We start from the raw sequence: 27,817 nt of genomic DNA, 5'->3' as shown, positions 1-27,817 counted from the left end.
CAAACTCCACCTCCTGGGTTCAAGTGATTCTCCTGCCTCTGCCTCCTAAGTAGCTGGGATTGTAGCGTGCACCACCACGTCCGGCTAATTTTTGTATTTTTAGTAGAGATGGGTTGCCATGTTGGCCAGGCTGGTCTTGAACTCCTGGCCTCCAGTAATCTGCCGCCTCTGCCTCCCAAAATGTTGGGATTACAGGCGTGAGCCACTGCACCCAGGCACATTGCCTCTTTTTCTATTTTCAAGAAACATTTGTGATGCTCTGAGTGTGTTTGTGTTTCATTCATGTGTCAATATTTATAAGAAACCACCAATGAAGCTTCCCGAAATAATATTTATAAGAAATCACCAAAAAAAAAAAAAAAGAAAGAAAGAAAAAGAAAAAAAAAGAAATCACCAATGAGCTTCTGCCATTTCTCTCCTAGGTCCGGAGTGTTTCACCTCAGCATAGGTCACTGCTTGAGGGTCTGAATCATGTAGGCTCTGCTGGAGAGCTCCTGCGCCTTCTAGAGTCCCTGAGAACTGGAGCTTATACCATGACATTTTAATTAACGTGTGTGTATATACATGTGTGTTTTTCATATATATATGCGAAAAATATATACACATCTAAAATGATTCAAATTCTCTGTTTACTCTTACATTCATTAAGTAGTCTACAGCTGTGAATATTTTGTCTGTGTAATCTGCATTTTCTAGTATATTGGCATATGGGCATAGGCTTGCAGCCTGTGTTGTTTTTTTTTTTTTGAGACACTCTCACTCTGTCACCCAGGTTACAGTGCAATGGCGCAATCTTGGCTCTCGGCTCCCTGCAACTTTTGCCTCCCAGGTTCAAGCGATTCTCCTGCCTCAGCCTCCTGAGTAGCTGGGATCACAAGTGCCCACCACTGCGCCTGGTTAATTTTTGTATTTTTAGTAGAGACAGGGTTTCACCATCTTGGCCAGGGTGGTCTTGAACTCCCGACCTCATGATCCACCCACCTCAGCCTCCCAAAGTGCTGGGATTATAGGCATGAACAATTGTGCCCGCCTGCAGCCTGTTCTGTTGTTAGTTTTGGAAATGTGTGTAGATCTGTAGGGCTGTCTGCTCACTCACTCCCGTATGGAAATGCGGGCCTGCTCTTTCTTTTTCTTGCTCATTGTAGCTAGGATTCGTGAGTGTAATTAATGTTTTCAAGAATGAGCTTCACTGGCTTTGTTGAATTTTCCAGTTTTGTTTTTTCCTAATGAGAAACTCCTCTTATTATTATTCCCTTCCTTACACCTTCATTTCGAATAATTTATTACTCTTCTTCTAAATTCCTGATATGAAAGCCAAGATCATTCATTTCCTAGGTTTTTTTTCTTTTTTACTTTATTCAGTTGTGGTTTTTAGTCTTCCAATTTCATTGCGTGGTGTGTAATATTTATATTGTGATTCAGTTTCAAGCACATTCTGACTTGTTTTAGTTTTCTCAGTTAACTCAATTATTGAGAAATCTGTTGCTTTAACTAAAAAAGGTAGGGATATTAGTTATTTAGACTGCAGAAATCAAGTGAGTCCCAATGTCTCCAGAATGTCCTGGTGGTCTGTGTTAGGGGTCCTGGCTGGCTGGGGTTCATTGGTGTCCACTGGGGGCAGCTTACGTGCCTTCTGGAGTCCCTGAGTCTCCTTCTGCTGACTGTGGGGTCTGGGTCCCCCTGGGCTACTGGATGGCCAGAGTGGCGTAGACACTGGGTTCAGCTGGAGGAGCCCCTTCCTGGAATGAAGGGGGCTCAGTTGCCTTCTGTCTGAGGGTCAAGGTGTCCAGCTGGGCGTAGGTCACATCCTGGGGGGCTTCAGATGCAGCAGCCTGCAGTGAGAGGAGAGTGAGAGGGAAGGAACATGCTGGAAGGTGGGTGAGGCCTGGGGGCCTGGAGAGGAAAGTATCTACCTGACTGTCCATCTGCCTGTCCTCTTCTGCCTGTTTGTGATTTGTGTCCAGGAATTTCCTGGACAGTGGAGAAGCAGGGGAGGTCATTTCTCTCTTAGGTCTGGAATGTTTCACCTCAGCATAGGTCTCTGCCTGGGTGTCTTCATCATATGGGCTCTGCTCGAGAGAGACAGCGATTGGAGGGTGTCGTTGAGTCCCCCTGACCCCCTGGAGTCAATTTTTCCCACTGTTCCCAGAGTGATCCATGTACATCCCTTTCCTGATGGAATCTCAGCGACTCGCTAAGGCCGTGGAGGGTCTGGCTGCTCCCTCCCTGCGGTTCTGGCCTCTCCTCCTCACTCTGACCTTGCCCATTTGGCTGCAGCCTCACGCCAGCCTTCCCACAAGAGCTCACTGCGGCCTCGGGGCCTTTGCACTGCTGCTTCCTCTGCCTGCAGGGGCTCATCCATCAGAGGCTGGTGTGGCCTTCTCGGTCCAGGCTTCTCAGATGACAGCTGACCAGACAGCCCTCCCCTTACCATCCAGACTGGCCCCACTTGCCCACACTCTGCCCTTTCCCTGGTTTATTTTCCTTACAGCACGTCGCACTCCCGGACACTGTGCGTTTATTTGCATTTTGTCTCCCACCACGAGGTGAGCTTAGAAGGGCGGGGGCGGCTTTGCTCCCTGCTGTGTCTGCAGCTCCCACTGGGGGCCCCATCCACAGTGAGCTCCTGGGAATACTTGCTGGGTGAATGAAGGGAAGCCCAGGGCACCGGGGTGGTTCATTCCTCATCCTCCTGAGGCCTGGGGAGCCCTCTAACAACCAGACAGCCAAAGAGAGGACGAGGAGCAGGAAGGGGACCCGGGAGGAGGCCTACGAGGTCCCAGGACAGTAGGAGAGAGTGAGGTCACAGCAAGCGGGAGGCAGTGTGCTGGACATGGAGGGTCCACCTTGGACAATGCTGAGAGCTGGGGAAGGAGGACAGAGAAGTCCTGCTGGATTAGATCCGGCACCAGGAGGCCTTTGGTGCCCGGGACAGGGGCGGGGTTTCACCTGAGTGTCCAGCTCCACCCCATCCTCAGGCTGTGTGTCCTTCACGGCAGCATCTGCTGGGGCAGAGCAAGGGGTTCATCTCCTGGGAAGGTTCCCTGGGACCTCTCAGCCCCACCAGCCCCTGCCCAGCTCCCAGATGGGGCAACTGAGATCCAGGGAGGGGCTGTGATGTCCCGAGGTCCCACAGTGTGGGGTGAGATCCTGTCACCCTGAGCCCCAGACCCCTTCCAGCCTGTGCCCTTTTCCCATTGCTATGGAAACTGTGGGCCCCCATCTCCCTCCTGGCTGGGGTCACCTCTTCCTCTCACTCACAAAGGGTTTCTTCCTGGGTGTCGGCAGCTGGGCTGGACCTACAAGAGGACACGGGAGCTTTAGGGGCAGTGTATGGGCCGGGGTGGGTGGGAGTCTGGGGTCTTCGGGCAGAATTACCTCCTCTGCAGGCCTCTGCCTGTGGGTTCTGGCTCCACAGCCCCTGCAGGATGTTGTAAATCAGCCTCTTTCTGGGCTGTGTGAAGAAGGACAGCGTCTCAGCCCTGGGAACACCTGCCCTGAACGTGCAGCTCGAAGGTAAGGAAGGAAACCTGGAAACACTCCTGCTTCCATGCTCCAAATGTCTCAAAAGATGGAGAGAGCCCGAAGGACACTTTACATTTGTACATGAGAACTGACATTAAGTGCTTTCTCGATTCGCCTGGTAAGAAATGCTAGAACAGTTTCTCAAAGCTGCATTTTCCCAGCGGTTTGGATTCCCTCTGGCTGGTGCCCTGAGCCCACCCTTGGTTGGCCCACAGGATCTGCCCCTTCCCTACTCACCTGATGTCCAGCGTTTGCCCTGACGCTGATGTCGGAGGATGAGGAAGAGGAGGAGGAGGAGGAAGAGCAGCAGGATGAAGGCCACTGAGACCCCAGTCACAACCCCCAGGTTCCTTCCCAGACCTTGAGCATGATGATGTCAGGAATGGAGTGATGTCATTGAATTGAGAGCCTACTGTGTGCAGGTGACTGCTGGCTCTCTTATTCATCTCCTCCAACCCCCACAACAGTCGAGCACCATGGAATTGACACATCCACCCCACCTACTTTACAGATGAAAAACTGAGGCTCAGAGAGGGGAGCTGCCTGCCCCAGGCCCCCCAGCTAGGCAGCGGCAGAGCTAGGAAGGGAACCCAGGAGTCTGACCTGCAGCCCTTGTTCCCTGCACCTGAGCTGAGCCTAGGAGCTACAGGGAAAGAGCCTGACCTCCTGAACCACAGCCCTGCTCCCCTCCCCTGCCCCACGTCACCGTCACTGTCACTGCTGCAGGTGGGACAGGACAGGCCCCTGAGGAAATTGGGTCTGGGAGGCTTCCCTGGGAGTCCTCCTCTCCAGGAGGTCACAGCTGGGAGTCAGAGCTGAAAGGAACTTTCCCACCCTGCAGGCTTCTCTCCTTTACACTTGGAGAAACTGAGGCCCAGGTGGGGGAGGGGCCTGAACTCAGCCCTGCCTCCCCTGGACCCCACCCACCTCCCGCTCAGAGACCCTGACTAACCACTGTGGGGATCTGACTCCGTGGGAGGGACAAGCTGGTCCTCAGGGACTGCTGACTCAGGATGGGGAGCTGAGGCCTGGGGCTGTCCTTCTCCCCATATCAGCCCGGCTCCTCCTCCCTCAGGCTGGGCCCCAACTGCCTCGACGCCCTGCCCCTCACCAGCCCAGCCTCAGAGCCCTGGAAGCCTGTGCCCCCATCTGTCTCTGCCCAGCTCTCTGGAGAGAAGTCTGTACTGAGTCCTTGAGGGGAACGGGATCCTCTGGGAGACTCGAGACTGCCCTGGGGGAGGCCGCACTCCCTCCCAGCCGAGAGGCCTTAGTCACTCACCAGGTATGGGGCTGGGACCGGTGGGTGGAGGGCTGGGTTCCCTGGAGGGTCCTGGGTAAAGAATGAGAGGACGAGGAGGAGCTGGGTCTTGTCTGAAGCCTCCACCTCAAACCAAATTTCTCTACATCCACCCTGTGGCCCTCCAGTCCCCTCCCCAACCCACCTCTCCTCTTCATGATGCTGGCGATGCCACTGAGGGTGGGTATGCCTGGGAGGGCCCCATTGTCCTCCTTCCCTCTGAGGGCTGAGGCCCCTCTGGCTGAGCCTCCTTCAGACCCCCCTCCCTCCATCCCAGCCCAGAGCTCTCCTGGGGGCAGGGCCTGAGCTGAGCCTTTGAGCTCAGAGAGGACTGGGTCAGGGCCCTCACCTGAGACCACAAGCTCCAGGGGGTCACTGGGGTGAGACAGCAGGTAGGAGTCGAAGCCGTGTGAGCCGTAGCACCTGTAAGTCCCCGCATGGGCTGAGGTCACAGGACTCATGGGGAATTCAGCCTGATACTTATTAGCTTGGTACTTTGATCTCAGACGCTGGGGGAGATAGGCTGCCCCCTCCTTGGTCAGAAGGAAAGTGTCCATCGGACTCTGTGACTGACACAGCAGGGTCACATTCTCTCCTGAGGCCACCCTGGGACCTGGCTGCACTGAGAGGGAGGGTCTGGCACGGATCTGTCCTGGAGAGAAGAAGGATGGGTGAGGGGCTGCCCCGCCTTGTTCTGAGCTGAGACCTCCCCAGGCCTCAATCTGGGACCCTCAGTCTCTGTCTCTGTTTTCTGTTTTTTTTTGTTTGTTTGTTTGTTTTGTTTTTTTTGTTTTTTTTTTGAGACGGAGTTTCGCTCTTGATACCCAGGCTGGAGCGCAATGGCGCGATCTCGGCTCACCGCAATCTCCGCCTCCTGGGTTCAGGCAATTCTCCTGCCTCAGCCTCCTGAGTAGCTGGGATTACAGGCACGCGCCACCGTGCCCAGCTAATTTTTTGTATTAGTAGAGACGGGGTTTCACCATGTTGACCAGGATGGTCTCGATCTCTTGACCTCGTGATCCATCCGCCTCGGCCTCCCAAAGTGCTGGGATTACAGGCTCTGTCTCTGTTTTCTCTGAGTCTCCCCCTCCCCTCCCATCCTCTCTCTCTCTCTCTCTCTCTCTCTCTCTCTCTCTCTCTGTCTCTCCCTCCCTTGGGACCCCCACCTCTCATCCCAGCCATCACCACCTGGGCTCCCCAGCAGGGCCTGTGCAGAGCCTGGGTCCCTGACTGAACCCGCTGGGCTCCTCACCTGTGATCAGGATGTCCAGGGGGTCACTGGGGGCCGACCACTCGGAGGAGAGGTTGTGGGCACCGGAGCATCTGTACTGGCCCCCGTGGAAACGGCTCGCAGGGCTCAGGGTGAAGTTGGCCTGGGAGACCCCGGCCTGGAGCTGCCGGCCAGGGCGCAGGAGGAGGTCAGGTCCCCAATCCTTGTACAGAGTGAACCTGTCGTAGCCGACATCAGAGCCACACTGGAGGGTCAGGCTCTCCCCAGGGGCCACGACAGGACCCGGCTGCACTGAGAGTGATGGCTTCTCAGAAACACCTGGGAAAGGTGGGCATGGTCTCCAGGAGCCGACCCTCAGGCTCCCCACAAATCCTCCCTCTCCCCTGGCCTCACCACTGCTGATGTTCCTGTGTCTCTGGCCCAGGAGCCCTGAGCCCTCTCACCCCAACATCATCCCACCTGGAGCTGTCCTGAGACGCGGCTCCTCCGCACCTGCCCGGAGACTCAGGGACCTCCAGGCAATGCTGTGAATTTCTCACCTGGGACCCGGAGCTCCAGGAGATCACTGGGTGACGACCACACATAGGGATTGTCAGAGTCATAACCATAGCACCTGTACATCCACCTGCGACTTGGGCTCACGGGGCCCACGGAGAAAACGGCCCGGGACGACCCATGGGCATGGGGCTGGGAGTTCAGGTATAGTGGGCGTTCATCTTCTCCTTCCTTACACAGAATGAAGCCATCAAATGTCAACTCTGAGCCACACTGGAGGGTCACGCTTCCTCCTGGGGTCACCACAGGGCTGGGCAGGGCTGAGAGGGTGGGTTTGCTGTAGACTCCTAGAAGAGAAGGAAGCACCATGTTAAGTGGGGCTCATACCTCCCACATCATCGCCAGGGCTGGGCTGTGAGAGGGGAAACACCCCCTGAGTGCAAAGCCCCTTCCTGAGGGCAGAGCCTGGGGCTGGGACCCCTGAGTGTCCTCTCACCTGTCACCACCAGCCCCAGGGGGTCACTGGGCTCTGACCAGCTAGTGCGTTTGTAATACAGACAGCGATACCGCCCTGCGTGTTGCCAGGAGATGGACTGGATGGGGAACTGGCCCTTCTTCCTACGCTCCTGTGGGATCCACGTCATCCAGGATGCTGATGTTTTTTCTCGATATAGATAATACTCCTGGGCTTCCAGGTTCCCCTGACACCTGAGGGTCACGGGACTCCCCTGGGTGATCACAGAGCCTGGCTCAGCCCAAAGCATGGGCTTGGGGAGGGTCCCTGGCAGGAAAGCAGAGGTCAGATTCTAAGTCATTTCCACCCAACCCAACAGATGTCAGCTCTCAGCCACAGGACCCTCCAGACCCCCATCAGTCAGCCCAGAACTGCTATTCCCCTCCCCAGCTGCACGGGGGTGGGCCTTGTCCCCAGTGAGGAGAAGGACCTGGGCCAGCTGGGGACAGACTCACCTGCCTGCACATGGGTCCTGGGGCCCAGATTCAGCTCTGGAAGAGAGTTCCCTGTGAGAGCTTTGCCCCTGAAGCCTGAGCAGGTCCTCCCCTCCCTGGGATCTTTGTGAGCCCTGGGGTCTCCTCATGGACCAGAGTTTGGCTGTGGGGTGAGGTCCCTTCTAGGTTAGAATCTCCCCTCCCTCTTCAAATCTCACCGACATAGATCAGGACCATGAGGATGGGGGTCATGGCGTCTCCTCCCACCGCCCTGCTCTGCGGATGGATGAGCCCTCGGTGCTGGCAGGACAGAGAGACACAGGGTGTGGACACTTGGAGGCTAGGTCGTTCTTGTCATGGGGTTGTGTCATCTGCAGCCACACAGGAAGCAGAACTGCCCTCCCCGGGAGCCTGGCTCTCATTCCTTTAGGGCTGAGGTGGGGGTGGGCCCAACTCCTCTGCAGACATTTCAGACTGTAATGGGGTCTTTCCTGACCCCCAATCACTGTCTATCTGGTTTGTCCTCATCTCACTGAGAGCCGGGACGTAGCAGCGAATAGAACTGGTGCCTTCCTGTATCTGCCCTTCCAGAAGAGGGTGAGCTAAGGATTCCTCTTCCTTTTCACAGCCTCCCATGAGGTCTCCCTCCCTCCTTCAGCCTGTCCATCAGCACAGCATTGTGGGGTTCTTACTCTGGCAGTTGTCTCTTCAGCCCTGGAAATGCTTCAGGGAAGATGCAGGTCCATGCTGCAGGCAGGCTCAGATCAGCAGAGATGCATCTCACATCTGTCTGTGCGGTCCAGGCTGAGCTGCCTGTGGCCGTGAGCACAGAAGAGAAATGCAGGGAAACAGGGGAAGGAAAGTTGACTTCTTTCTTGGCGCTGGATTTTAGGTTTTCTTTCAACCAAATAGTTCCCATCTCAACTTCCCCTTTTTAAAAATGAGTCATCTCATCCTTGGAACTGTGGCTTGCCTATTGGGTGTCTGCAGTGAAGGGACTGGGGTTATGAAGTTTAACCTGAGAGTTTCAGGAATTTTGTCCAGGGCAGGGCTTGTTTCTACATCATTAGCAAAAGGGTTAAATTTTCAGTGTTTTCTAGAAATAACCTAAGGTGCTTTATCAGTAGCTGGGAATGCTCAAGACCTCAGCTTGGATTCAAGCCTGCAGGTGAAAACATGCATCTGTCCAGCCCACAGAGCAGTCATGGCACTTTGTCTTTCTCTCTCTCAGAACAAAGAAAGAAGTTTAGGAAACTGTTCCACCATGGAGAGACTGTGGCTCCCTCTCTTCTGTGTTTGTGGACGGGCCCTGAAATAGCTCAGCTCAGTGACTCAGGCCACACTCAGCTCTGAGCCACCTTTCCCAGGTGCGCATAACACACACACACACTTTATTATCATTGGACTGGGCATCTTTCATCCATGAGTGTGAGGCTCACAACGGCCCCGCTGTGCCGGGCACAACAAGGAGCTGATTCTAAGCTTGGGAGCGTGGACACTGCAGGGCAGGAGCGGCTACAGCAATACCCTCATCAGTTTTCATTCCTGAGTCAGCCCTGAGAAACCCTAAGGAAGATCAGGTGTGTGAGAGGAAAACCACCCCAGAGGAATGAAAATCAAACAGTTCATTAGAGAAGATACAGGCAACTATAGAAATGAATTAGGAAACTATACTGATGTGAAAAATAGTAAATTATATCAACACATTTAGAAATAATTTCATCCAGAACAAGACACAGCTAAAATGATAAATATCATATTGGTGTAGAATATTTATTTTCTTTTTCAGAAGCCATCATGGAAACCCTAGAGATGAAAAAAAGGAAAGAAAATAAAAGAAAATTAATATGCGCAGAAATAGAATGAGAAGAGTAAACAGATATCTCTCTGTCACAATTTCAGAATGAAGGAAAGGACTATGTTAGTAAATACTTGCAAAGAAAATAGTTGATATTTTTACAGAAATGAAGAAAGAACACGAATTCAATGTGCACAAATTCATCACTGAAATGAACATGTTAACTATGGTAGAGTGAAGGGTATCTAGAATAAATAACAGTAATTTAAAAACTAATAAAAAAATGAAATTTATTCTAAAATAATGACAATCTCATGAGGACTGGATTTCCAAAGAGTATGAAGTGCTGAAAAAATACCTATGGGTTCAGGCTCATGTTGGCTGAATGGAAGCAGGTGGCGTGTGCCGTTCTCATAGAGAGGAACCAAAATGGTGAATAAATACCAACACGTTAAGCAGATGTTCTAAGAGAGGATGCTGGGGTGCACCAGAGAACCCCGAGGACACAGAAAGCAGAGAAGAGACAAGCTGAGAGCCAGGAGCGGCTCCTAACACAAGGAAGGGGTGAGTAAGGGGCTCCCTGAAAAGAAGAAGGGGTGAGAGGGAGGCCCCCTAACATGGGGAAGGGGTGAGTGAGAGCCCCTGGCATCCACCCCTCTGCTGTGGACTCTTACAATCCTGCTCACAGGAGAGTACCTGCCCCTCTGGGCCTCCAGGGGCACACAGGTTGCTCCTAGAGAGTGTGCTGAGGCCCCGCTGGAGCCACATGGAATCCCATAGGCTTTTCATCCCTGAGCAACCCGGCTCCAGCTGCCCCTGCCTTTCCATGGAGGGAGGAGGCCAGGCACTTCCACGGACCTCAGAATAAATATGACAACTGGGGTACAGAGTAGCCAAGCTGAGCACCCCACAACTCCCCATCTCTGTTGCTTCCTGCTAAATGGGGCTTGCCAGCTTCAGGGCACCAGTGCACCCATCCTGTCCCCACGTGAACACTGTGGCCTTGGCTGGGTGCCCTCTGAAAGCCCAATGCTCAGAGGCTCCTGACAAGCCCTATACAGTCACTGCCACCTCTGCCTTGGCCCCTGCTGCCCCAGGCCCAGGGAAAGTATGGGGAGATCTGGCACTTTTATGTGTCCCCAGAGCAAAACTGAGCACCACTTCTTCAGGAGGGAAGTGTGAACGGGCCCTGTGCCCACACCTGCCAGTCTCCAGTGCCTCAGCCAAGGGGCCCTGCCCTCCCCAGGGACAGGCCCACAGCACAGCTGCCCTGCCCCCACCTGGACATTTCAGCCGCAGCCCCCTTCTGATAGCCCAGTCCCCACAGGCCTGTGATCTGCCCCCAGGCTCTACCACCTGAGCGTTCTGCCTGCCCCACCTGAGAGCTCTGCCGGTGACCTGGGGACCGGCCCAACCCTCCTCATCACAGCCAGCACCTGAAACCCGGCACAGCTGAATCCCAGTCCAGGCCCTTTAGGACTCACACGCACTGTCCAGCTGGCCACCTAGAGGCCTGTGATCCAGGGAACTGCCAGCCCTTTCTCACTCTGCTGGCACCTGACCACTCACCCCAGAGCCTGAGGTCAGGTCCCCCCAGCCAGCAACACCACAACTGACGTCCACTTGTCCAGCCAGAAAGGCAGAAGCCCCACATCCCAGCTACATGAAGCAGCAGTGTGACGACGTCAGACACAGGCAGCCACTGAGGGGTCTGCACTGCGCTGAGTGAGGAGGTTCTACCTTGGGATGATTCCTGCAGAGAGTGGCAGGCAGGTGTTTCCCATGGCTCTCAGCCACACAGTGGCCTGGGGAGAGACAACAGTCTGAATTGAGACTCATGAGCCCTGGAGCAGGGGTGTGATAGGGAAACAGATAGTGTTCCTCCCTATTGAGGAATGGAAATAGATGTAGGTCCTTCACCCAACCCCCGCCCCGCCCCCACCACCCCACAGAGACCTCAGGGCATTTCACCAGGAGTTGCCCCAGCCACACCCATCAGAGCCGGTGCCTGCACTCATCATTGGGATATTTGTGGGCAAACCAGGGGTTCCGGTTCTGCCCAGCTGTGTTTCCTCACCCTGTGGAACAGGAAGTTCAGGGCTCCAGACGCTCCACAGTCCAGCCCTTCACCTGAAACAACAGACAGCACCTCACAGGAAGCAGACAGGTCCATACCCACCTGCTTGTGCAGAGGCTGGCTCTTCCCTTTAAGCACCAGCTCCCGGCCTGCAATTTGAACTGCACAGCCCGACACAAACCCTGCTGCAGAAGCGCCCAAGACTATGGAAAAAAGCTGAAAGACCCTTCCCAGCATGCTCTACAGTCACACTCCCTGCGGGGCTGGGGGAATGTGCAAAGAAACCCCATCCCAGTGAAAATAAATCCAAAGAGAATGAGCGGCAGCCTCTCCAGATGAGAAGGAATCAGTGTGAGGATTCGGATGTGTGAAAAATCTGAATATTGTGGCACCACCAACGGGTCACATTCACTCTCTGGCAATAGACCCTGAAAAAAAAAAAGGAAACTCCGAAAGGATAGAAAAAGAATGAGATTGAGATGAAAATATTGCAAAGAATTAATGAAATAAAAAGTTGGGTTTTTGAAAGTATACACATAATTTGCCGGGCGCGGTGGCTCACGCCTGTAATCCCAGCACTTTGGGAGGCCGAGGCGGGTGGATCACGAGGTCAAGAGATCGAGATCATCCTGGTCAACATGGTGAAACCCCGTCTCTACTAAAAAAATACAAAAAAATTAGCTGGGCATGGTGGCGCGTGCCTGTAATCCCAGCTACTCAGGAGGCTGAGGCAGGAGAATTGCCTGAACCCAGGAGGTGGAGGTTGTGGTGAGCTGATATCGCGCCATTGCACTCCAGCCTGGATAACAAGAGCGAAACTCCATTTCAAAAAAAGAAAAAAGAAAGAAAGAAAGTATACACATAATTGACAGATGGCTGACTACACTAACCAAAAAAAGGGAGAAGATTTAAATGAGCACAATCAGAAATGACAAAGATGACATTACAGCCAACACCACAGAAATACAAAAGATCATCAGAGACGACTGTGAACACCTTTCTGCACATCAACTAGAAAACATAGAGCAAGAATGGATGAATTCCTAGACACATACAACTTCCCAAGATTGCACAGGCAAAAATTAGAAACCTAAACAGATTAATAACAAGCAATGAGAAAGAATCAGTACTAAAATGTCTTCCAGCAAAAAAGCCCAGGAACAGATGGATTCATAGTCAAACTTTACCACATGTACAAAGAAAAGCTGGTACCAATCATACTGAAGCAATTCCAAAATAATCAAGGAAGTGGGATTCATTCCTAGCTCATTCTATGAAACCAGTATCACCCTGATGCAAAATCAGACAAGGACACAACAGAAGAACAAAACTACAGGCCAAGAAACCTGAGGAACACAGATGCAAAAATCCTCAAGAAAATACTAGCAAACAGAATCTTAACAGTGTATCAAAAACATAATTCATCATGATCAAGTTGTCTTTATTCCAGGATGAAAGGATGGTTCCATATATGCAAGTCAATAAAGGTGACTCATGACATAAACTTGTACTTAGAACAAAAAGCATATGATCATCTCAATAGATGCATATAAAGTATTCAATAAAGTCCAACATCCCTCAACAAACTAGGCATGAAAGAAACATACCTCAAAATAAGCACCCTACATGAAAACCCACCAGGCAACATCAAATTGAATGGGGAGAAGTGAAAACATTTTCCCAACAAAATGGGAATGGAGGCCGGGCGCGGTGGCTCACGCCTGTAATTCCAGCACTTTGGGAGGCCGAGGCAGGTGGATCATGAGGTCAAGAGATTGAGACCATCCTGGCCAACATGGTGAAACCCCACCTCTACTAAAAATACAAAAAAATTAGCTAGGAGTGGTGGTGCGCGCCTGCAGTCCCAGCTACTGGGAAGGCTGAGGCAGGAGAATTGCTTGAACCTGGGAGGCGGAGGTTGCAGTGAGTGGAGGTCATGCCACTGCACTCCAACCTGGTGCCTGGTGACGGAGTGAGACCCTGTCTCAAAAAAAAAAGAAAAAAAAAAAAAGAAAATGGAAATGGAATCCTCCCTAGCCCCTGGGGTCTCCTACTGGACCAGGGCCTACCTGCAGGGCAGAGTCCCTCTCATGCTAGAATCTCCCGTTCCCCTCGTCAGATCTCAGTGAAGTGGGCCATGGCCATGGGTGTGAGAGTCATGGCGTCTTCTCCTACTGGCCCTGGCTGTGCAGATGGAAGAGACCATGGTGTCCACAGAACACACAGGGCGTGGGCACACGGAAGCCGTTTTCTCCTGCTTACAGGATTTTCCCATCAGCATCTCCATGGGTAGTGAACTGTCCCCCGCCCTACCACAAGCCTGGCTCTTGTTTTCCCAGGGCTTGGGCTGAGACGGCACCAGGTTTTCTGCTGATATTTCAGACAAACATGGGATCTTCCCTGATCTCCTTTCACTGTCTGCCGGAACTGTCCTCATCTCATTGAGGGCCAGTAGGTAGCTGCAAATGGACGTGGTGCCTTCCTGAGTCAGTCCCTTCCAGGTGAAGGAAATGGAGGACTCTTCCTTCCCGCTCCGTGCCTTCCCATGGGGTCTCACTTTCTCTTTCAGCTCAACCATAAACATATCCTTGTAGGGTCCCTACCACGGCCAGTCTTCTCATCAGCCCTGGGGAGGCTTCAGGGAAGATGCAAATTCAGGCTGCAGGGCAGACTCAGATCAACAGAAACTCATCTCACATCTGTCTGTGCAGTTCCATTTGTGCTTCATTGTTGCAATGAGCAAAAGAGGAAATACAGGGATTAAGGGAAGAATCACGACTCTTTTCCCAGAACTGGAGTGTGGGTTTTCTTTTATGCAAAAAAGTTCCTTTCATGAACTTCTCCTTAGTCGTCACCACAGCATCCACCCCCATCTCCCTGGAAACAACATTGACCTGATTCTGCCTTCTTGGTGCCCCCGTTTTCGTTCGAACACTCCTGTTCTCATGTTTTGCTCCTGTGTTCAGGTTTTGGGACAGTACATGGGTTTAGCACTCTGATTTGAAGGGAAATCTCATCTTCATTTAAATATTCACGTATCACCTCCTGCCCGTGTGACCTTGGCCGTAACCTCCCATTTCTGAGCCTCAGTTTCCTCATTTGAAGCCTGTCATGAACTCCATTCATCACAGGGGAGCTGGGTCATTGGTGCCTGGGAGCTGCATGGGTCTCAGCCATGGGTGACTTCCAGAGCAGGTGGAGACATGAGGGGTGGAGACATGAAGGGATGCTGGTGTCCATGCTCAAGGCCTGTGACTGATGTTTCCACTCAGGAGTGCCTCTTTGTTCCTACCCTTGAGAGATGTTTCTTAACATATTTCATCAAAACCCCAGTTGTCATGGTCATGTGCAGAAAATAGGAAATGAAAGCTCTTCAGAAGCAGCATTTAAAAACAGCATTTGAGTCTGGTGCCATTAGGGTGGAAGTTTCCATTTTTGTGCAGAACAGATAAGGAGCCCAGGGACCTCACACGCAGGGAGGGGTCGGGGCTCTCAGCAAGGCTGGAGCCTGTGATGAGACATCTCTGTTTACTGATCTGGGCCCGTAATCACCACTGAGCCAACTCCCCATGTGTAAGTGAAACAAATTCACTGCAGTGTTGTTACATGTTGGCATCTGTACCACGTGTGAATGTGAGTCTCATGTGGATTTATTTCTTCTGGTAGCAACTTGAGCAGACACTAAGTTTGGAAGATGAGTGCCACACACATGTCATGAGCAGTGGGAACAACTCCCTGTTTTTAGGCCGGAAGTACTAGAACAGCCTTTTATGGTCACTAATGGGTGTAGCAAGTGAGTGTCTAACAAAGATAGACAACCAAGAGTTATCCTTCTAATGATAAAAAGTGCTATGATTATCAATATACACACTCATTGATAAGGATGTTCATATCCAGAGAAATAGAACACGAGGAATGTATGAGACCCCTTTTCAATTAAACATGTTTAAATATCTGAAAAAATACAAGAGGAAATTGAATCTCTGAGACAAGAATATGGATTATAATTTTGAAGAATGGGCATCAGACCAATGAGTTAGAAATCCTAGAGGCAAAAATTTCAATTGAAGAAATACAATGAAAATATTTATTTCATTAAGGTCAGGATACAGCTGAAGAGACATTTAGTAAATAGGAAAACAAAATTTGAGAGAATTGTCCAGAATGCACCATGGAGAGACAAATAGTGGAAATTCACAGTACTTGGGAAAATATTGTGAGGAGAAATAATGTCATATTTATTGTACATGTCAGAAGAAAAGAAAGGAGAATGAGGTCTGGCAACAGCTCTAGAGTTAAACGGAAAGAGATGAAGAAAAACTAAGACACCAGGGTGTATACATTTAAGAATAAAATGCAAATCTTGACTTACCATGATAAACTGAAAAACAGGAGTAAATTAACAAATACATATGCTAGACTGAATTATCTAATTTAAAACAGATTTTTGTGTTTTGTGATTTTCGACTCAACATATTAAAAGAATTGCTTCTCGTTGAGATGGGACTCCCAACAGAAAAAAGAAAGGCCAGGAGATGTTGAAAAAGTACCTTCAAGGAATGAACTGAAAGTGAGGAATTCGATGCTCACTCAAGTTAGTATCTGAAAGGTAAAAGGGTTAGCAGGGGACCAATTCCTAAGCAGAAGCAGCTCAGGGTAAGAGGGACCTGTGAAGCTCATCAGGTCAAGCTTCCCCTGCTTGAGGGCCGAGGAGGGATCGGAGGGTGGATCCCTCAATCATCAGATGTGCTTTTTCTTCAGGTGTTCTGTCTTATCCTTTCATTAATATAGAAATGTTTTCATCTACTTTGATAGAGAGAGTGTGAGGAAGAAGAAGGCATTTTCTGAGCTGCAAGTTACTAGATATTACTGTTTTCACGCTCAGTGAAAGCGATTTTAAATGATATAATCCAGTTAGAAGAAAATGAATCCAAAATGTAGAATGTGAGATGCCACAGTGATGAAAAGTGGGAAACAGGCAAGTATTTGAAAATCACACACACAGACACGCACATACGAATGCAGACACACACGGGCGCACACGTACGAGTACTCAGAGTTCAGCTACGATGGAATTAGAACCTGTCTTCTCTAAAGACAAGGATAAAGGCATCCTCATTCAGAAATACATAATTGAATGAATACTTAACTAAATAGGTGAAATTATTGCAAATTATTCATTTTTTTGCCATCTGTAAAAGTAATTCACCTACTGAAGGATGAGTTAAATAGCTTAATACCCCTGATAACACCCATGCATGAAACACAATAGTACCATCTAAAATAAAATGATAATTTCCAATCAGTAAGGGAAGAAAATTATGCTATTAAAATATCTATTGGAAATATTGATATTCAACAAAATGAAACATAATAAAAAATTTTAGAAATAAAAACTAAAATTTTGTGTTTTAATGTAGGTAGTAAGGGCTGGACACAAAAGGTATTTGCAGGCTGAGGCATGTGGATCACTTGAGCCCAGGAGTTTGAGACCAGCCAGGGCAACATAGTAACACTCATCTCTATTAAAATAAAAAAAAGGAAGGTATATTAAAGGTGACAAAATATATGTAAACTTTCATTCATCTAACCATAGGTTCTTAAAATATATACAACATAAAGTTATATTTGGTGATTGAAACAAATATTTATGAAGATCTGATAGGTTAAGAGAAAAAATTAATGAGTAACGTATACAAGTTAATTTTCAATCTAAAGTACATATATATGGTAAAATGTTCTAGTTATATACATTATGGGATTTGTAAAGAAAAACAAATTCTGATATATGTGTATACATGTTAATATGTATATATTTACATATATACATAAATACTATATACACACATATATGCATGTAGATGTATAAAGGAATATTATAGTTTGTATAGAGAAAAGAATCCGCATATATTCTGATATATAGGATACACACACTCTAGGTGTTATGTGTATTATTTACATATTACATACAAGCACACTATGTGTGTATACACAGTATTTGTAGATGCTACTGTACAGTAAATACGTGTGAGTATATATGTGTGTGTACATTTATGAACACATATCTCAAAGGAGGGAATGCCCATATTTAAGGCAGGCATTGCACATAAAATGTTAAGTATTTAGTGGACAAAAAAAGAAAAAAACTCTTTCTAAATGGCTATTATATATTATATTCTCAGACAATATTATAACTTAGTTTCCAGTGAATTATAAAAAGATGTGATAAAAACTTCAACATCGCTCAAAATATATAAAATCCTCAGTCATTGTGTCTTATATATATTTGATTTATGATGTACTAAGAAATATTTTGCTAGATGGATGTTTGTATTTTATAGTGTTTGGATAATTCTTCTACTTTTCAAGGTATATGAAGAATTCCATTTCCAATTTATGAAATAGAAGCCCTGAGGAGATTGCAGTGGAACCAGCAAGGAATTTCTTGCAGAGGAGTAGACAGTAGTACTGGGAAAACGTATTGTACAAAACACGGAGGAAGAAGTAATTAGGGCACACAGGTGGGGTGAAGACCCAAGTGCAGAGTGTCTCCAAGCCCCAAGAGTAGAGCAATGTGTTAAGGGCCCTGAGACTGTGGGAGGAATCTTCTCTGAGATGTGAGTCTATGGAATCTGCTGTAAGATATGCCTTTTATTAGTATAATCCAGCAAAAGCCCAAGGACGAGGATCCAGTTTTATTTTAGGGAATGTGGGGACAGTATGTTTTCTTTTCATATTTATGCCAATTTCATAGTGCTGGTCAGTCACGTAGAAGGCAGTGGTCAGCGTGTTCACAGGATTCGTACCTGAGAGTCATGAGACACGCATGGGATCCATCTGTCTGAGCCTAGAGGCCTCAGTGACTCACCAGGTGTGGGGGTGGGACCGGTGGGTAGGGGACTGGGACCCCAGGGGTCCTGGGAATTAGTACAGAAGGGGAGTGAGGAACTGGAATTATCCTGGAGTCCCCACCTCCACTTAAAGCTCTCCCCTCCATCTACCTGGTGGCCTTTCCAAGACCCTCCCTCTTCCCACCTAGCACCAATCTGGATTCCAGGCTGAATGGAGTGCAGTGGCACTATCTTGGATCACTGCAACCTCAGCCTTCCAGGTTCAAGTGATTCTCCTGCCTCAGCCTCCTGAATAGCTAGGATTACAGGCACCCGCCAGCATGCCTGGCTAATTTTTGTATTTTTAGTAGAGACAGGGTTTCACCATGTTGGCCAGGATGGCCTCGATCTCTTGACCTCATGATCCACCTGTCTCAGCTTCCCAAAGTGCTTGGATTACAGGCGTGAGCCACTGTGCCCAACCATAAATGCTTTTTAGAAAACCTTTTGTTGTCGTTCAGGAAGCCAGTTTAGGGCACAACTGCAGGCTTTTCCATCAGACACCTCTGTTTTGATTCCTAGTGACCACATTTCTGGAGAAACTACAGAGGAAAAGTGACTAGTGGTAGGGCATCATTTTGGACTTAAATTTTCCAAACATGAATCTGATTTTTGCCCATGCATTTAATTATCAAAAAGCAAATGTCATGTTATGAGCTGAAAAGATAGTCCCAGTAATACACATCAGAAAATGCAGTAGTTAGAAATAATGAAAGATGCATTACCTGAAAGTGGAGCAGATCCAAACCCACTGTATGGGTGAAGCCTCACATCATAGGGAAGAAAAGCGAAGAGAGGGGAAGTCAAGGAGAGTTGACAATGAGGAGGAAAACACCACAATTTAGTGGAGGAAGCACCTTCTACAGACACCCAGACATCGTCCTGTACCTGACCCATGCTTCTTCCCCTTGACATTCTCAGCAGACACTTCCCCAGCTGCTGCCCTAGACTTCCAGAACCTCCTGGGATCATCAGATCTGTTCCTGAGGCTCTGCCACTCTGAAGGGTGCACTGTCTCTGCTGTTCACCTCCTGGCTGCATCTTGGGGGCTTCTCTGCCTGTGCTGAGCCTCAAATAGCAGAATCCCGAGGACCACCAGGATAAAGCCAGCCACGCCCATGTGGATGAGATTCTCCACTGTGTAATCCTGGAGGTGTGAGGCTGGGGATGGTAGACAAAGAGGCCACAGAGGTCAGGGCAGATCACAATTACCTAGGACCCCTGGATGTCCACCCAGGGCACCCACCTCCCCTTGACAGGATCTGACCCTCTGTGCCCAGCCCCGTAACTGAAAGCATCTCCTCACTCACCAGTCTTGGAATCTGACTTTTTTTGTGGTGGGTTGAGGGTCTCAGCTGCTCCTAAGAATCAAAGAACAAGGATGTTGGTGAGAAGCTGAAGAGCCTCTCCCCTGGGTTCTGCATTCTTACATTCCTCTGTCTCTTGTGTGGTGACTTTATATAGATCCTTAGTGAACACAATCTCTGCTCTAGCAGGCCTTCCCTGGTACCTCATTGGGTTCTTCAGCCTCTCTGTGCTCTAGGAATTCAGATCTTGTGTCTGAGTCACTTTGGAACAAAGTTTACTTGAGCCCAAGAGCTCAAGATTAGTGAGAAGAATGATCTCCCAACTAGAAAGAACTGAGCTCTTAAGTGCTGTCTTAGATGTGCAATCTTGCGCAACAAGAACACAACAAATTCCCCCAGAGATAGAAATTCCCATTTTTCAGTCGATGAGGACCCAGGCTCCGTGGATGAGGAGTTGGTCCTCAGCCACTCTTGAAAATCAGGAGCACGAGGGCTGAGGGCTGCGACTGCCTCTGCTTCATGCTGCCTCAGCTAGCTCCCCTGTGGTTTCCTCATCCATTTAATGTCTCGTTAACTAACTCTTCATATAGTTAAGAACACCTACAATGTGATATACTTAAATACAAAAATGTATTTTTTTTTTCTAAATGATAATGAGTGGGATAGAAAAACATCATTTCTGCTTTTTTGAAGTATGAACCTAGATTGGAAAGTGAAAAGCAAATATTTAAAAACATACCCGAGGCCGGGTGTGGTGGCTCACACCTGTAATCCTAGTACTTTGGGAAGCTGAGGCAGGCAGATTACCTGAAGTCGGGAGCTCAAGCCCAGCCTTACCACATGGAAAAACCCCATATCTACTAAAAATACAAAATTAGCCGGCATGATGGCACATGCTTGTAATCCCAGCTACTTGGGAGGCTGAGTCAGGAGAATCACTTGAATCTGGGAGGTGGAGGTTGCGGTGAGCCAAGATCATACCATTGCACTCCAGCCTGGGCAACAAGAGTGAAACTCCATCAAAAAAACAAAAAACCACACCTGAACTTAAAGTAAAATAAAAACAAGTAAATATCAAAAAAACATACCCGATGAAAAAATATTAAGCATAGGAATGAATGAAATATTAAGCATTCCTATGCTTAATACCTATATGTGTGTGTCTCTATAGGTACATAACACATATATTCATATAAAATATATGTGATTAACATGGCTTGCATTTGTGTCCCTCCCAAATCTCATGTTGACTTGTAATCCCCATAGAGGGGCCCAATGGGAGGTGACTGGATCGTGGGAGTGGACTTCACCCTTGCTGCTCTCGTGATAGTGATCCGTCACGAGATCTTGTTATTTAAAGTGGGTAGCACCTCCCCTTTCTCTCTCTTCCTCCTATTCCAGCCGTATAAGATGTGTCTGCTTTCCCTCCGCCTTCTGTCATGATGGAAAGCTTCCGGAGGCCTCCCCAGCCATGCTTCCTGTATGGCCTGCAGAATCGTGAGTCAGTGAATCCTCATTGCTTTATAAATTACCCAGTCTCAGGTACTTCTTTCTATCGGTGTGAGAACAGACTAATATAATGATTATAGATGCATATGGATATGTGGCTTTAGAGATTTGTTTTAAAAAATATATATGTAACTACATATATATTCATATTTGAGATGAGAAAGATGGGCTTACAATTTGGAAATATAAAAATGAAATTTCTAATTTTTTATGGCTGATATAAACTTCATCAGTAAATCAGAAGAGATAATTGAAAAGCAACTAAAAGGGACAGAATCTGTAGTAAGTTCATGTGAAATAAATTAATACATACAAAGAAATAGCTTTGTGATGGATTCTTAACTCTTTTTCATATAAAATACAAAGAAATCAAAGACTCTACTTAAATATTGTTACAGTGGTTGAGCAATTCTTAAATGTACCTATGAATGTACACAATTAGTCTAAATAAAACTTCAAAACATTTCCAAAATTCACTAATAACCTCAATTTAAAAAATCTTAAAAAGCAATATAGAGAGACCTTGTCTCCAAAAATTTTTTAAAAAATATATATATATATTTTAAAAGACTGGGTTTCACCATGTTGGTCAGGCTGGTCTTGAACTCCTGACCTCAGGTGATCCATCTGCCTTGGCCTCCAAAGTGCTTGGATTACAGGTGAGCACACCACGGCCTTCCCTTATACATGGTTGAGCCACCATGCTTGGCCCAACAAATTTTTTTTTTAAATTAGCCAGACATGGTGGTGCATACCTACAATTCCAGCTACTAGGGAAACTGAGGCAGGAGGATTGCTTGAGCCCAGGAGTTTTAGGTTGCACTGAGCTATGATCCTGCTACTGTGGTTCAGCCTGGGCAACAGAGTGAGACCCCATCTCTAAAAAGAAAATAAAATCAAGTTAAATTATAAATTAAAATAAAAATAGAAGTGCTAAAAGATTTAATGTTAACAAGAAGTGACTTTCTATTTAAATGAATGTATACATTTAATGTATCTCAATAAAAATCGGAGAATTACTTATTTTAAAATCATATATACATATATCTTAAATTAAATTGATACACATAAGTCTGGCTTTTAAAGTTTCAGGAAAAGAATAGCAATAGACAAATGTGCACAGAAAACACAGAATAGAAATGAATAACACACAAGACCTGCTGTGAATAATTCCCTAACTTATCCAGGGAGCAGGTGCACAGCCCCTCCTTAGTCTCAGGCCATCTAGAGGCCACCAGGGGCCCAAGCAGTACCCAGAGCTGGGGTGCTTCTCTCTAAAGGAGCACATCTGGGGTGGACTCCACCCTCATCACAGTGAGATCCGACTGAGGCCTCTCAGCAGCCTCCCCTCCTGTCCTGAGAGGGCCTAGGAACCCCACAAGTGTGGGTGAGGGGCTCCATCCCCAGGGGCTCTTGGAAATGAAAAATGAGAGCTTCCAAGGGAGCGTGTCCTGACGTTGTCCAACTTGCCCACCTTTCTTCCTCCTCCATCAGCCCCAGCATCTTCCCCTTGTCCAAGTCAGGCCTGGACCCCAAGTCCTGCTCAGGTAGGGGAGGACCTGGCTTCTCCACCCATCATCACTGCTCCCTCCTTCCTACCTGGTCCCAGGAAACCTCCCTCCCCTCTGACTACCATGGAGGGAACACCTGCCCCATCCTTGGAGTCTCAGGGAGCCATGTGGACCACACCCTTACTGTCCACCCTCCCCTCTGCTCCTCCTGGGGAACAGACCCCTTTTCCGAATATTGGAGATAAGATTGAGACAACAGTAGAGTATTACACTGGGTCAGAGTAACTGTGTTTTCATCTCCCATGGGGTCAGGACCTGGTGGTGAGGGGCTGGGACACCCAGACATTGAATCTGAGGTGGAGACATCAGGAGGGGAATGTGTGGGACTTCCGTCCTACACCCTCAGTCTAATCTCATCTCCTCTGAGGTTCACCCCATCTCCTCCCAGCCCTCCCTACTCTTTACCCTACTGAGATTTCAGGGGTGGGAGCCAGTGGTGGAAGGTCCCCATCTATTCTCTCATGGGCTGGACCCTCCCCTTCGGGCCCTCCCCCTTCACTCCCCTCACTCCTTAGTGTCCTGAGCTCTCCTAGGTGCAGGGCCTGAGCTGAGCCTTTGAGCTCAGAGAGGACAGGATCAGGGCCCTCACCTGAGACCACGAGCTCCAGGGGGTCACTGGGGTGAGACAGCAGGTAGGGGTTGGAGTTGTATGAGCCGTAGCACCTGTAGGTCCCTGCGTGGGCTGAGGTCACAGCAATGGGGAATTCAGCCAGGTACTGTTGAGCTCTGTAAGTGAATCTTAGACGCAGCAGGGGATGGGCTGCCCCCTCCTTGGTCAGAAGGAAACTGAACACTGGGCTCCGTGACTGACACAGCAGGGTCACATTCTCTCCTGAAGCCACCATGGGGCCCGGCTGCACTGAGAGGGAGGGTCTGTCAGGGATCTGTCCTGGAGAGAAGGATGGTGAGGGGCTACCCCGCCTTGTTCTGAGCTGAGACCTACCCAGGCCTCTCTCTGGGACCCTCAGTCTCTGTTTTCTCTGTCTCCCCCTACCCGCCCATCCGCTGTCTCTGTCTGTCTCTCCCTCCCTTGGGACCCCCACCCCTCATCCTGGCCATCATCATCTGGTCTCCCCCAGCAGGGCTTGCGCAGAGCCTGGGTCCCTGACTGAACCCGCTGGGCTCACCTGTGATCAAGATGTCCAGGGGGTCACTGGGGGCCGACCACTCGGAGGAGACATTGTGTGCACCGTAGCATCTGTACTGGCCCCCGTGGGAGACCCTCACAGGGCTCAGGGTGAAGTTGGCCTGGGAGAGCCCAGCCTGGAGCTGCTCTCCAGGGCACTGGGGGAGGCCATCGCCCCCCTCCTTGTACAGAGCATATCGGACGTACCCGACATCAGAGCCACATTGGAAGGTCAGGTTCTCTCCGGGGGCCACGACGGGGCTCTGCAGGGTCAGGAGGGAGGGCTTCCTAGACACGCCTGGAGGGAAAGAGGAGCCAGGACTCAGAAGGCCGATTCCTCCCTTGCCCCCTCCTTCCGTAGTCTTCCTCACTCGGGTTTCCAGTGTCCTTGTTTTTCCTCACTCTGTGTCCCCAGGGGCCCATCTTTCCCTTTTCTTCTCGAGTGGGACTAGCCTGAGGGCAAGGCTGCCAACAGCTCCCCCGGTGCCCTGACGTTGTATAAGGGAAGGCCGTGGTGTGCTCACCTGACACCAAGAGCTGCAGGGGGTCACTGGGTTCCGACCACACGTAGGGAGTATTGTTTTGATAGCCGTAGCATCTGAATGTACCCCTGTGGCTGAAGATCAGGGGGCCTATGGGGAACAGGGCCTGGAACTTTCCATGGTTGTGTTGGTGTGAGTCCAGGGTCCAGGAGAGCCTCTGGGCTCCTTCCTCAATCAGAGTGAACCTGTCCAGTCCCAGCCGAGAGGCACATTGGAGGGTGACGTTCACTCCTGAGGTCACCACGGGGCTCGGCAGGGCTGAAAGGGTGGGTCTGCTGTAGCCTTTAGGAGAAAAAAACAGCAGCCTTGTTAAATGGGGCTCACACCTCCCACCCTCTCTCTCAGGGCTAGGCTGTGAGAGGGAGACACCCCTGAGAGCTGACCCCTTTCCTGAGGGCAGAGCCTGGGGCTGGGACCCCTGAGTGTCCTCTCACCTGTCACCACCAGCTCCAGGGGGCCGCTGGGCTCCGACCAGCCTGCAGGGCTCTGGTAGTAACAGTGATATTGCCCTGCATGTTCCCACTGCATGGCTGGGATGGAGAATTTGACCTTGTTTTCAGAATCCAGTGTTTTTAATATAGTCCTTGACATTGAAATTCCATCTTTATCCAGACGGTACTCCTGGGCCTCCTGGGTGCCCTGACACCAGAGGGTCACAGGCTTATTCCAGGTGCCCACGGTACCTGGCTCAGCCCACAGGATGGGTTGGAGTAGGTTCTCTGGGAGGAAATCACAGGTTAGGCCCCAAGATGTCCCCACCTCTCAGATCCCAACTCTCAGCCCCAGGACCTTCCAGACATCCCCAGCAGTCAGCCCTAAGCTGCTCTTCTCCATCCCCACCTGCCTACAAGTGACCCCTTGTCCCTAGTGAGGAGGAGGGACCTGGGACAGCTGGGGACAGACTCACCTGCCTGCACCTGGGTCCTGGAGTCCAGACTCAGCGCTGGAAGAGAGTTCCCTGTGAGAGATTTGTCCCCAAAGCTTGAGCAGATCTTCTTTCCTAGAGCCCCTGGGGTGTCCTAATTGATCAGGGTCTGGCTATGGATTGGGGTCTCTCCTAGACTAGGGTCTCTCCTCCCCCTCTTAAGATCTCACCAAAGCAGAGCAGGGTTGTGAGGATGGGAGTCATGGCATCTCCTCCTCCTGGCCCCGGCTGTGCAGGTGGATGTGACCGTGGTGCCCACAGGACAGACAGACACATGGTGTGGGGCACTCGGAGGCTGGGTCCTCCCCATCACGAGGTCGTCCCATCGGCAGCCCCACAGAAAGAGGAACTGCCCCTCCCCAGGAGCTTGGCTCTCATTTCCCAGGGCTTGTTCTGAGGGTGAGCACCAGGCTCTCTGCAGGTATTTCAACAGAAATGGGGATTCACAAGGGGATTGTTAAGAAGGATGTTTTTGGCCAGGCACAGTGGCTCACGCCTGTAATCCTAGCACTTTGGGAGGCCAAGGCGGGCAGATCACAAGATCAGGAATTCGAGATCAGCCTGACCAACATGATGAAACCCTGTCTCTACTAAAACTACAAAAATTAGCTGGGCATAGTGGCAGATACCTGTAATCCCAGCTACTTAGGAGGCTGAGGCAGGAGAATTGCTTGAAACTGGGAGGTGGAGGTTGCAGTGAACCAAGATCACCCCATTGCACTCCGGCCTGAACAACAAGAGCGAAATTTCATCTCAAAAAAAAAAAGGACGTTTCCATCTCTGTGGGGGACAGAAAAGGAAGTCCAGGTTCCTGACAGATAGGGAGGAACCAGGGCTCCAGGTGAAGGTGGGGACCTGTGCCCCCGCATCTTCCGTGTTTGTACATGGGCACTGCCGTATCTCTGCTTGCTGGTGAGAGCACATGAGGGGCAGAAAGAAGAACTGCCCCTCCCCAGGAGCCTGGCTCTCATTTCCCAGGGCTTGTTCTGGGAGTGAACACCAGGCTCTCTGGAGCTATTACAGACAGAAATGGGGTCTCCCCTCACCTTAGCTGCTGTCTAATCTGTCCTCATCTCACCAAGGGCCAGGATGTGGCAGCAAATAGACCCACTGCCTCCCTGAGTCACCCCCTTCCAGGCAAGAAGGATTGACAGCTCCTCCTTCCCTCTCAGAGCCTCCCCATAGAGAAAGTTCCATCTCCCCTGTGTGTGTGTGCGTGTGAAAAAGTCTGTGGTATTGTCACACCTGGATGTCTTCCCACGTGTGACTGGGAGGTCACACTGGACTCTGCCTTGCCAGCTACAGCCTTGAGCAGATGCTAAGTTTGGAAGAGTTGATTTCCCTAGACAGAAGTAGCTGCCACAATCCCCTCTGGACAGCCCTGATTTCTGAGTCACGTCTGGGAGAAATGTTCTTTGTAAGATCATGTGCATGGGGGAAGATGGGGACAGCATGCAGCATATTTGAGAAGAGATAGCCAACTAGAAATTATGTAGGCAGATGTGGTGGTGAAAAGTAGTAGGTTTTATTAACGTACTTAAAAATCAATTTTATGGCCAGGCACAATGGCTATGCCTGTATTCTCAGCACTTTGGAAAGCCCAGGTGGGTAGATCACCTGAGGTTCAGAAGTTTGAGACCAGCCTGACCAACAGGGTGAAACCCTGTCTCTACACTAAAAATGCAAAAATTAGCCTTATTTTTGAACTCCTTTAAACATTACCAAACATATCAATGTCTGCTCTTTACATTATTCTTTAAGTATTAACATCTTTCCAGTTCCTGCATTAAGTTAAATAAAAACTTGCGTACATTTTATCCTTGTAGAACAGTAATTTTTTTTACCTTTTTGGAAAAAAAAAAACTTTACCAAAATATATTTAAGAAGAAGAATGCTGGGCCAGTCGTGGTGGCTCACGCCTGTAATCCTAGCACTTTGGGAGGCCGAGGTGGGCGGATCACCTGTAAGGAGTTTGAAACCAGCCTGATTAACATGATGAAACCCATCTCTACTAAAAATACAAAAAAATTAGCTGGGCATGGTGGTGGGTGCCTGTAATCAATCCCAGCTACTCGGGAGGCTGAGGCAGGAGAACCACTTGAACCAGGGAGCGGAGGTGGCAGCGAGCGGAGATCAGACCACTGCACTCCAGCCTGGGCGACAGAGCGAGACTCCATCTCCAAAATAAAAATAAAAACAAATTAATAATAATACAAACTGCAGGCCTCTTGGGTTCTAAAAATGGGAGCTGTGTATCTTTCTCCAAATTTAGCCTGGCCCCTGTTTCTTGGGTTGGCTACAGCAGGTTCCATGAGTTCCCAGTGTGGTCGAAATCATAAATATTCTATCTCTTTCATTTCCCTTTTTCACATCCCCAAACCCATGTGTTGGTTCAGCTGGGGAGCTCTTATTTTCTTGGGGAGGAAAGTGAGATTTTGAGGAAAGTAGCACAGTGGGTGTCATATGCAGGGGAGAGTCACTTTCAAGTCCTGTGGTTGCAGGGTGACAGCCTGGTGCTCACAGAAATCTGCTCAGAAAATCTCTACCTTGTTTCTGTTCCTTCATCAACACAATGG

The 27,817-nt window shown here is 49.4% G+C and overlaps 1 protein-coding gene across 1 annotated transcript; it reads right to left on the bottom strand.

Annotated features, from left to right (window-relative positions):
• Positions 1–375: 375 nt before the first annotated feature.
• Positions 376–25,834, bottom strand: LOC105725357 (uncharacterized). The gene is made up of 25 exons (XM_064380757.1): positions 25,412–25,834; positions 25,224–25,325; positions 24,751–25,035; positions 24,299–24,598; positions 23,776–24,072; positions 23,238–23,537; positions 19,572–19,622; positions 19,290–19,422; positions 13,634–13,830; positions 11,372–11,424; positions 11,035–11,099; positions 8,189–8,219; positions 7,715–7,796; positions 7,518–7,553; positions 7,045–7,329; positions 6,593–6,895; positions 6,075–6,371; positions 5,172–5,474; positions 4,805–4,855; positions 3,763–3,885; positions 3,379–3,454; positions 3,262–3,299; positions 2,950–3,002; positions 1,914–2,069; positions 376–1,832 (listed from the first exon to the last, which is right to left on the bottom strand). The coding sequence occupies exons 1-25, from the start codon at positions 25,515–25,517 to the stop codon at positions 1,686–1,688; spliced, it is 3,870 nt and encodes a 1,289-aa protein (XP_064236827.1). The 5' UTR covers positions 25,518–25,834; the 3' UTR covers positions 376–1,685.
• Between the last annotated feature and the right edge of the window lie 1,983 nt (positions 25,835–27,817).

Source organism: Aotus nancymaae, unplaced genomic scaffold, assembly GCF_030222135.1.
Source record: "Aotus nancymaae isolate 86718 unplaced genomic scaffold, 86718_ANA_hifiasm-v0.15.2.pri h1tg000028l, whole genome shotgun sequence".
In the NCBI taxonomy this organism is placed as follows: domain Eukaryota; kingdom Metazoa; phylum Chordata; class Mammalia; order Primates; family Aotidae; genus Aotus; species Aotus nancymaae.
Note: the sequence above shows the minus strand (reverse complement) of the source record. Positions and strands in the feature narration are given on the sequence as shown.

What these genes read in the sequence shown, in the direction of transcription:
- LOC105725357 (XM_064380757.1), bottom strand. Translation starts at nt 25,517, where the DNA reads ATGTGTCTGTCTGTCCTGTGGGCACCACGGTCACATCCACCTGCACAG. An exon ending in CACAACCCTGCTCTGCTTTG is followed by an intron (nt 25,326 to 25,411) that starts GTGAGATCTTAA and finishes AGGACACCCCAG; the next exon opens with GGGCTCTAGGAAAGAAGATC. An exon ending in CAGGACCCAGGTGCAGGCAG is followed by an intron (nt 25,036 to 25,223) that starts GTGAGTCTGTCC and finishes ATTTCCTCCCAG; the next exon opens with AGAACCTACTCCAACCCATC.